The following is an 11,742-nucleotide window of genomic DNA, read 5'->3' on the forward strand; positions in this document are numbered from 1 at the left end:
GTGAAGCTCCAATTGATTTTTTTCCAGTAATGAACGTTTTTATACGATTGAATTTTCATCAGTTGATAATTAAATGTTGCGTTATGGAGTTTTGTTTCTATTCCAAAATTATGTTTGAGGCATACACCCATTAAATGTACAAATAGAATATGCCGTGGATGTTTGTTGCTCTGTTAACTCTGTCGTCGCTGTTTCAAGTGAGCCCATAATGACTCACATTGTACAGCTTTGAAGGTTGGAATGCTATGTCCTGCTTCGACATCTTAGCAGCTGCATGAGATGTGCAACTGGAAGCCCCCGAATGGAGGGCGTGGTTTTGATGTGCTCCCATTCGTTCGATACTTGCTGGCCTTCATCCTGTGCTTCTAGTAGTGACGTCTCACTTTGGTTGGAGTTGAAAACGTGCTGTAGTTATGTACTGAGTAGCCGCGTGGCTACTCGCCACTGGTAGCCTCGGAAATGCCGTAAACTCAATGAATTATTAACACGAATTGACATTAATTTTGATTGAAAACTATCTCAGCCCCACACTTCCACCACAGTGACAACATTTTCATTTTTTGTGCGGAAACCTTGATGTTACTAAGTAATACAAGAGATCGCCAACTTTTTATTACTAAATTGAAGCCTCGTAATGCCAAAATTTTGAATGCAATTGTTAACAGCATTCATTTGAGCTTTATATGCCATATTGTCGACTTCCTCATCTTACTCGTCAGAAGATATTTCCATGTCAGAGTCATCCTGAACACAAATTTTTCGTCTTTTCATCGTTGTCTAGCAATCTGTTTGCAAAATTTCTGAGTTTACATCGTACTGGTTATATACAGTTTCTAATTCGCTTCTTAAGAAATAAATAACAAAAGTTCTTAGCAAAATATATTTTGCTGCTCAAATCAACTTTTCATTTGTTGATTCACTTCATCCAAAACAATTAAAAATTCATTTTTAATTTATTAAGCCCAATCAATTGTAACTGCAACGTTCATCAGAAATATTCTTTTCGGCACGGCGCCTTTCTAATTCCGACTCACTGAATCAGCATTTCTTCTAATGACGTCAAATTGATGAAAGCAGTTTTTTATCGATTTCGTTGCTGAAGTAATGTCAACAGATATACTCTGCACGCTTTGGATAAAAGACCATAACATTAAAATCCAATTTTAAAATTTTCGTGCTAATTATAATACGATTTTTTTTAATTCTCTTACGAAGTTAAAGTGTAACAGTAACTGTTCCACTTTCACTTGATAATGATTCGGCCAACTCAGATGGACTTGCTAATATTTTTTTTTAAATGTTTAGGCATGAGCGCGAGGTAAAATAAGTATATAAAAAATGAGTTTAAATTGTTTAAAATACTTGATTCGTTCTCTTGAAATTTGATTTCAGCGGAAAAATTTCCCTAGCTTAAAAGAGAGGTACCTAATTGTTTCTTCCCACTGTAAAGTCCCCGCGTTGGATTGATTCGTTTTTTTAAAGTTTATTGAGTCCCGACAAATATAATTGATGTAAAATCAGTGTCATTCCGGATGGTAACACGTCCATGTTATGGAATTGCACCGCATCGCAACTGCGGTGTGAATTTAGAGGGGCCATTTTTAAATAGGAAAATTGACAAAATGTTGTGCGATAAGCAAAAACAAGTTGCCAACCAATTATGGCCACCTCAGTAAATTTTCAGTTTTTGGTTTTAGTCCCCTTCGTCAAAGTTCTTCGAATCCGACCTTGATGATATTTGATGCTGCCATGTGCCGTGTTGCCATATTTTCTTCACCAAAGTTGTTCTTTAGACATCTATAATTTATTTTAACAAGGGATGGCAAACTATTTGATTTGCTTACTTGAATCTTTTTAGTAACCTCGGTTTTCTTTATTCGTTGAAGATTATCAACATGTTAATGGCGATAGCGATTGTCTTATTTAGAGCGATTCACACTCGTACTATTTTGTCGATGTTTATACTTTCTTTTTTCTTATTTATGCTCGATGTTCCGAAGTTGCCAGCGAAAAGTAAACAGTACTGAAGTTAGTCAATTTAAGTTAATAGTTGAATTTGTTTTTGATTGAATAAATTATAAAGCAATAAACGTACCGAATTCTTTTTTTTGCATCGTACCGTTTTAAATCAAGTTTTTATGTTGGGATCATTCTTAACGTTTTTCATCCTCTCGTTGAATCTTGGCTTGTCTCTGAAGTGTCTTCATATATACGATGGATACAAGTTTGAAGACTGCCAAGATGCTCTCTACTGTCTCAAAGTGGTCAACTTTTTGAGTATGATTTGGTTATCTGTTTATAAAAAATTTTAAAAAGTAGATTTGGTTGTTCAGTGTTAATTTGGTGGAAACTTACTGCAATCGAGAACAGTAATGTTTCCGAGTTATTTTCTTCAGGAACAAGTTCCAAAAAATAAATTTGAAAGTTAGTACATAATGAGCGAGTATCTTATAAGTTGGAGTTTTAAGGAATCTTCTAGGCTTATTGATATTAAAATTTAAATGAAGTTCTGAAATTTTACTACCACAGCGGAACATTTGCAGAGAATAAAGATACGAACATGTAACTGGTACCTACACGGCGTCAACTGCAGCTACCACAACTGCCACCGTTGCGACGACAGAAATTTCTGCAACACTTCCACACGCGTCACTATCCCTCTCACTCGATATCTTCATTCATCTCTCTCTTTCTTGCTGGTTGGAAGTTTCTTAATAGTAAAGATGTTTTGAAGAGTATAAACAAATTTTACATTTAAAACTTTTTTAATTTTGTCATAATTTAATTAGCAATTTTATATTTACATTTTGCAGCTGCTTTAAAATTGAGTCTGAAAATTTTACTAGAAACAAACAAATGTTATCTGTTTTTTCAATATTCAAACCATTAGCGTTAGCTGAAGTATGTTTATCCGTCTTATTCAACCATTAGAAGTTACAACCAAATTAAAATAAATAAATGAATGTATAAATAATTAAAAATAAATAAATAACACTAAATAATAAATAACAATAATTAATAAATTGGGCCAGGCAGCATAATGTCGTAATGGTTAAAAGCGTCTGCTCCCTACTGCTCTGCGGTCACCTGCTTCGAACGAATGCCAACTAATTCAAGCCTATTATAGGCTGTGTGTGTGTGTGTGTGTGTGTGTGTGTGTGTGTTGTTATCTCTAAATAGAAAGCAAATCGTTGTCAAAAACATTTTCTAGTATAGACAGATGATTATCATTCCTCAAGTGGTTTTGTTTCCTTGCATCCCCGTCGCCTCAGTTGTCATTCAGTTTTTTAACTGTACAAATATACATACACACACACATACACACACACATACACACACACATACACACACACATACACACACACATACACACACACATACAGACACACACATACAGACACACACTTTCTGTCTCTCCTACATGCACTTACACAAATGACGTCATTACATACATATGTTTTTACAAAACAAGTGTGCTGTGTTGAAAGCTATTTGTTGGCAGTAGGAGGAGAGGAATCGCGGAGCATCTGCTGGAGTTTCTTGATGTACAGGATGGCGTATCTCAGTGTTTCCACCTTGCTCACTCGTTTCTCCGATTTGAATTCCAGGGGTAGTCTGTGTTAATGTGATGTGATGAAAACAATGAGGATGATGTCCCCATTGTTATTGTAACCCAGAACAACACCACACGAGACATTGTTCGTTCAAAGTTACCTTCTTTATTACCAACACGACTTGATGACATTTGCATAATGAAATAATTATATACATATATATATATATATAAGATATATATATATATATAAATAGAGATATATATATATATATATATAGTATATAAGATATATATAAATTGAGTTATATATATGGTATATAAGATATATATAAATTGAGTTATATATATGGTATATACGATATATATAAATAGAGTTATATATATATAGTATATAAGATATATATAAATAGAGTTATATACATAGTATATAAGATATATATAGAGTTATATATATACATATACATACATATATATATAATTCTATATATGTGGACTGAACATTTTGAAATATTGCCTGGATGGCGAACCTTTCTCGAAGTTCGGCGTACCCCTCGTTCACGCACCTCACTCTCTCTCTTTCTCTCTCATTTCTCTTGTGGACGAACCTGCTGGCTGTTTGTGTGATGGAGTGATGGAGACTGAAAGTGAGATGTGAAGAACTGTGAGGGGATGTTGTTGTTTGTTTGTGGGCTTGCAATCTGATTACATCAATGTTGATGTTTTTGTTGGTGTTAATTTCATTGATGATGTTGATGTTAGCGTTGCTGTTAGTGGTAGCGTTGTTGATGTTGTTGTTGATGTTGTTGTTGATGTTGTTGTTGACAATAAAGCTGCAGTTGATAATGTTGTTGTTGTTGTTGGTGACAAGGCGGTTAACGCTGTTAATGTTGTTGATGCTGTTGTTGTTGATGTTGTTGCTCTTTATCTTGTTATTGTTGTTGTTGTAAATAAATTGATCATCTTTATTGTTGTTGTTGTTGTGGTTAGTGTTGGTATTATTACTATAAAAATTATAATTGTTGTTGTCTATGTTGTTGTGGTGATATATTCCATTGTAATATTTATTTGAAGAAAAATGTTCACATGTGCAAAGATCAAAATGTCTTCTGTGAGTGGTGCTAAGACGACACGATGCTTCCACATCGTCTGCTGGCGCAGTCACTGCCATCAATTCGATCGGAGTTGGAGTGTTGTGGCTGGGGTGGTGGAAATTTAAGAAGTTGTACTTGGTTGTATTTCTGTTATGGTTTGTTACATCGTTGTTGATGTTGTGGCTGATGTTGTTGTTGATGTTGTTGATGCAGTTGTATTTGTAGGCAGACAAGTTGTAGGTTGAATGCGACGATGTTACGTTCGAACAGCAAAGACGTGAATGAGAATCAGGGCTAAAGAAGGAGAAATAATCATTCATGGTGGGATCTGTTGCTGTTGTTGTTGTTGAAAGGTGTTGTTGGTGGTTTATGTGGTCGCTGCTATCATCGTCGTCGTCGTTGTTGTTGTTGTTGTGAATGCTTATTTTGTTGGCGTTGTGTGAGTTGTTTGGGGTGGGGCTGCTGTTGAGCATTTCGCTTCAGTGCTGCATCTCTGTGAGGTTTTCGTCAGGTGAGCAAAAGATTTTGTTTATTTCAACATTGCTGCCATTGTCGTTAATGATGATGTTGTTGTTAATGTTGTTGATGATGATGATGTTGTTGTTGTTGTTGTCCAAGTATTCCTATCAAATATTGAGTTAATTAAAATTATTATCTTAGCTGACTTAACTTTCACTCAAGTTAATTTTTAAAAGTGCAAGCAATTAAAAATACACCAAGAAACAACGAGAAAAATATTTTTTTTTTCATTCCCGACCGACAAAGGTTTCAAAAAACACCTTTCACTGCCAACAAAACTTTGAAACTAATTATCATATACTTATAATTATTTATATCTCCTTACAGCGACATTATTTACATCATCATACAACTACTACATCACACGTATTACCACACAACTAATTGTACACACGATGCACTTACATCTGCCAGGCAGATACTTTTACATCATCATAAAATTACATTATATACATTATACAATTACAATTATTAAATGGGTGTGGGTGATCAGATGGGGGTGGGTGATCAGAGGAGGTGGGTGATCAAATGTGGGGTGGGTGATCAGAGGGGGGTGGGTGATCGGATCGGGGTTGAGTGATCAGAGGGGGTGTAATCAGATGGGTGTTTCAACGTTCAACTCACCTGCAGTCACAACATGTGCCCGGTTTGCTTGTTTCTTGAGTTGAGTCAGTTGCTTCATTATATGTTCATTTCATTTTATTGCATTTCTTTGAAAAGAATGGAAAAAATTAATAAGATTATTGAACAATTATGTTATTAACATCTCGTAATTATAATGTGTGCTATATTAAATGTTGAAATTATATTACAGCTGAAGTATTATTTTAATATAATTGTGATATAAATATAATAAAATAAATGTGTGTGTTGTGGGTACATCTAAGAACTAATTAAAAAACAATTGATAACAAAAAATAGTAAAGAACAATAATAATAATAATAATAACAACAATAAACAAAGTATAAAATCTAAAAAGAGTCTGACTTTCCATTGTCGCTCGGTTGCACGTTGTTGCAATGTTCCTCCGCCTGACTTCGTTAACAAAGTTTAAAACAAAATAAGGAGCATCAAAAGTTAACGAGGACAATAACTCGAAGGTGTGATGTGAAAAATTGTTTTTTTTTCGTTACGAATAATTGAAGCTTGTAGAAAATGTTATAATATATTCTTTTGAGGGTTATTTCAGAGATATAGACGAACGAGAATCAACACATGAACATGATGTTGCTACGTTCTGTGACGTCCACAAATGCTGGAACCGAGAACTTTCCAGAAATTCGCAGTTATATTTGAAATTATCTATGATGCATCTTGTCGCACGATGATTGGCTGCGAGAACTTTGATGCCGACCAATCAGATTTATCATTTAAATATATTTTATGTGATTATAAAAGAAGCATTTAATTGCAACTTTTAATAATAGTAATAATATAATAATAATATTAATATAATTAGTAATATTTTTTATTATCAAATCTCTCTTAATTGAATCTCAGAAGTATCAACAACACTCACAAACAGTGCATATGAATCCACGTACATCCGAGACTTTGCAGGCGATTGCATTCGAATCCGGTCCTTGCAGCGACACACAAATAAGCAGGCAGGCAGGATGTTTTAAACATTGAAACAGTTCAATACATCTTTTATTACTTTAAGTATTCGATTCCAGTTGAATGTGACAAATCTACTGAAGAAAAAAAAGAGAACCGTCCATAGAATGGAGGAGGAAGCTTTCACCTCAAAGAGAGGGGAATTATTTATTAATGTTTATTATTTCCATTTAATTACTTGATGGAGAAATTTTTGTGGCCATCAAAAGATTAAAGAAAAAACCATTTGTTACCAATAACATTAACGGGTTCACCCTTTTTATTATATATAGAAAATTCTAAATGAACTAAAAAAATTTACCCGAAGAAAGATTTTTGCTTTCCTACATTCAAGGGGAATTGAGGGCTACAGTGACGAAATGATAACCATAGGTGTAGCCAAGGTGAGTCTTTGAAATAAAATTCCTCCACATTAATGGCTTTGTTAAGGTTGTAGTTGAATTTAACGATATCTTAATGTAAACTTTATGCATTTCAACTTCAAACAGCCCCTCAAAACCAGAAATATTTTGCCAGATACAAATACACGTTTTGTTAGGTAGATCATGAAGAAATATGAAAAAACGAAAAAAATAGATAAACCATCTATAAAAATTTTGAGCCTCCACACAGAAATTTTCGGGCTGCAAAACAAACAAACAAACAGACAGACAGACAGAAAAACATACAAACAAAAAAATAACATACAACTGAATTACATGAAAATATTTAGAAAAGTTGCCACAATTAATTTGAACTTTCTCTTTTAATGTAACATTTATATACGTCAATCTATGTGAACATCTTGAATTGGATCCTGGCAAACAACGGACGCGCGCGCGCACACACACATACACAAACACACAAACACATACACACACCCACACAAGCACACACACATACACACACACACATATATTTATATAATTTATATATAATTAATTTATCTATCTATTTTTATTTATACATGCATTTGTTTTTTGTGTTTGTGTCGATGTATGTCAGATGAACTTTCAAATATGATGATAAGTGCGCAAATATTAAGACCGTAGGCCTGTCACAGTTGAAGGAAATTAATCTGATTATACACACATACACACACACACACACACACACACACAAAACGCGCACACACACACATACACACACACACACACACACTTTTAAAACATTTGTTGATCGCGGAGAAAAAAAAGAATAAATGCAAACATTTGAAACATTTGTTCATGTTTTCACTCACTTGTTCATTAACTAATTCATTCATTTATTCATTAATTCATTCATTAATTTGTTCGTTCGTTCGTTCGTTCATTCATTCATTCATCCATTAACAATTATTAATTTTCATTCTCCTACGATCATCTTCATTACATCTGGCCCATACACCTTCATCTCAAGTTGTACAACATCCACATCACGACAACAACCACATTAATTGGAAGCCATCACCATCATCATCAGCATCACCGATTCTGAATGCAACTGCAGACATAGGAAATCATTTCTTTGTTCATCTTCAATTTTTCATTAACAATTGCACAATTGGAACGCGAGGAAATGATTATCCTTACACTTACACACATTATTCGCGTTGTTGTACTGATGGCTGAAGCTAAACCGCTTCTCATTGAAGTTACATTCAATTCAATTCGTAGTGCTGCAGTGGGATAGGAAGTTTCGTCTCTTCCAGACATAAATGGAAAGAAATCCTTCATTAGGTACACCCTAAGATAAGGAGGAATGGTATTTCAAGAGTTGTAAAAATTTATAAATTAATAAAAATAGCATAAGATATTTATCGAGACTCAAATGAAATGGACAAGCTAGATAAATGGAATATGAAGAAAGCAAAGGAACAAACGAACGAACGAAAAAACAAACGAACAAACAAACGAACGAACAAACAAACGAACGAACGAACAAACAAACAGGCAACATAGGATAGTCAATCAAAGACGCACGTGCAAATGCAATGCAGCTTAAATTTCCAACTGGTCGATAGGTGGACATCATCCCTTCCAGATGTTTGCTTAAAATCTCAATGCCCTTTTTGTTCGCATTTCTGATTATTTCTTTTTCATCAGATTGTTCTTGATATGTTTTTGAGTGATGCTGTGTTGCGTGATGAAAACTATNTCAACACAAACACANNCACAGATACAAACACACACAGATACAAACACCCACAGATACAAACACCCACAGATACAAACACACACAGATACAAACACCCACAGATACAAACACCCACAGATACAAACACACACAGATACAAACACCCACAGATACAAACACACACAGATACAAACACACACAGATACAAACACACACAGATACAAACACCCACAGATACAAACACACACAGATACAAACACACACGCGCATGTGCAAACACACACAAACACACACACCCTCTCCCAAATATGCATACATGCATGAGGCAAAAACAATTGAAGCTTCTGATGGTTTGTTTTAATTCAAAATAGGAAGGTGGATGATAGTAAAGTTTTTAGCGAAGGAAAAAGGCGTCGAGTTGATCATTCTTTGTTGAATGTTTATTTACGTGATTATTGATATCTATTACAACATCTTCTGCAATTTTTAGAACATTTTTAGAAAATTGCAGAAGCTGTCCTAATAGATATCAATGAACTCCAAAAAACATCCCAATTGTCGTAATTGTCGGCAACCAACTTAATTTTAATTTTCATATCAACGATATTGCTCATAGAGCTCCCTCTCGTGTACGGTTAATCACCAGATGTCGTACCTCAAAGGATAAAGACCTACTTATCAAAGCCTTCTGCCCGTACGTACGTCATCTGGTTGAATATTCTTCATCTGCTTGGAATCTACATTACAAATACCAAATAAACAAAATCGAAGGTGTAGAGAGAAGATTTACAAAGTTTATTCCGTCTCTACGTCATCTCCCATACCTGCCTCGACTGCATGCAGTTGGAATGCATACTTTGGAACGTCGGAGGTTAATTTCTGATCTACTGTATGCTCTCTGTACAAAATGCTTCATAACCTCGTTCAAACAAACCTAAATAGTAATTTCATTCTTCCATCACTGTACTTACCAACTCGGGGACATCAAAGCAAATTGCGTGATTTCAATCTTAGAGACAACTCAACTAAATATTTTTTCTGCAACCGAATCATTCAAATAGTGTATACCTTGCCAACAGATGTCGTCTCTTCAACCTCATATGCTGTCTTCAAAAATCAACTGCTCTCTGTTGATTTTAACAAATTTTTAACTATTAAACAACTATCAATATTATTATAACTATCAATTTATCAAACTTCATTTAATTGGTTTTTCTTATGATATTATTTCGCGAGATTGATGGTCATTATTAATGTTAACTCTGATTTTTCAAACTTACTTTTCCGTGTCGACGTACATTCTATTGAAATTCGTTTATTTTTATTTTTTTCGGTCTAGTCAAGTGGTTTTTTATGACCCTCTTGGCAGTTTTGTCAATAAATTCTCAATAAATATAAAATTAAAAAACAAAATTTAAAAAGAAACTCTATAATAAACGTCCACCAACAGGTAGTTTCGATCCTACCAACAAAAAAATTACTCACACAAAGAAGCAAGGAACTCAGAGTTCATTAGTTGAAAATACTATAAATAACCAGATGAGCTACATATAACAATATCACAAACTCTATTACACTGATGATGGTAAAGGTTACCGAAAAAAGTTTTTATGTAAATGTACATATGAAAAATGCAGTCTAAAAAATTAACACTTTTATTATAAATAAATAATGGGCTTAAGCGTAAGTTATATATGCCCATATCAAAATAGCATTAAAAGACAAAAGCAATCGAACAACAATGTCAATTTTATGATCATAGAGAAGTTCTTTGTTGGCCATATATAAGTCAAAATTCTTCCTGAAGTTGAAAACAGTATCTGTTTCAACAACGCATGTCGGTAAATTGTTCCAAATAGAGATCACTCTGTTAGAAAACGAAAATTTTCTTGTATTTGTATGGAACTTTTGAACATGTATTCTATAGCGATGCCCTCTGGTACGTGGATCCGCATCAAAACACAAAGTTGGTGAGGAATCTCTATCTACCATACCCTTCGCAATGTTGAAAATCATTAATATGTCTCCATGAACTCTTCTAAATCTTAAAGTTGGCAAGCCGAGAAACTTCAATCGATCCGAGTAACAAAGGCCTTTGCAATTCCTGACCATCTTTGTTGCCCGTTTCTGAACCCTTTCCAATTCGTCAATTTCCTTTATTTTCCAAGGAGACTATACACTGACATCATACTCTAACTTTGACCAAATTAAAAATTTATAAATCAAAATAAATGAATTTTTAGTTAAATTTTTAGAGTTTCTGTATAACAATCCTAAAAGAACAAAACATTTATTAAAGACATGATGTATATACTCAGAGAAGCTCAGTGAACGTTCAAACAAAACCCCCAAATCGTTTACTTCACCACAAAAATACAAGTTAGAATTATTAATATTATAACACCAGGTATTATCCAAATATGAATGACCAAATTTTATAGCTGCACACGCATCAATATTCAAACCGATTTTACATAATATACACCAATCATACAATTTATCATGATGTTTTTTTAACACTATTCTATAATCCAGACATCATATAAAATTAAACATTTTAGCATCATCAGCATACAAATACATTTGAACAAAACTATCTTTCACAATATCAAACATGTCATTCACATATACAATAAACAAAGCCGGACCTAATAGACTTTCTTGAGGCACTCCACTACTAACTTCAAACCTTTTGGACAAACAATTATTCACACTCACACTAGAAGTTCTACCACACAAATACTCCTTAATGGATTCAACCAAACAATCATTCACACCATAACCACGCAACTTATTAATCAATAACACATGTGGCACTCTATCAAAAGCTGTATTATTTATTATAAAATTTGAATAAATTGATA

At 33.8% G+C, this 11,742-nt stretch overlaps 2 protein-coding genes across 2 annotated transcripts; both read right to left on the reverse strand.

Annotated features, from left to right (window-relative positions):
• Positions 1 to 3,488: 3,488 nt before the first annotated feature.
• HELRODRAFT_172817 (hypothetical protein) lies at positions 3,489 to 5,848 on the reverse strand (the record flags this gene model as incomplete). Its single annotated transcript, XM_009019447.1, has 3 exons — positions 3,489 to 3,615; positions 4,084 to 4,981; positions 5,791 to 5,848. 3 exons carry the CDS (start codon positions 5,846 to 5,848, stop codon positions 3,489 to 3,491), a joined length of 1,083 nt encoding a protein of 360 aa, XP_009017695.1.
• A 1,265-nt stretch (positions 5,849 to 7,113) lies between these two features.
• HELRODRAFT_172818 (hypothetical protein) lies at positions 7,114 to 10,178 on the reverse strand (the record flags this gene model as incomplete). The annotated part of the gene is made up of 5 exons (XM_009019448.1): positions 7,114 to 7,203; positions 8,756 to 8,853; positions 9,175 to 9,222; positions 9,703 to 9,776; positions 10,159 to 10,178. The coding sequence occupies 5 exons, from the start codon at positions 10,176 to 10,178 to the stop codon at positions 7,114 to 7,116; spliced, it is 330 nt and encodes a 109-aa protein (XP_009017696.1).
• Between the last annotated feature and the right edge of the window lie 1,564 nt (positions 10,179 to 11,742).

Source organism: Helobdella robusta (assembly GCF_000326865.2).
Source record: "Helobdella robusta unplaced genomic scaffold HELROscaffold_24, whole genome shotgun sequence".
NCBI lineage: Eukaryota > Metazoa > Annelida > Clitellata > Rhynchobdellida > Glossiphoniidae > Helobdella > Helobdella robusta.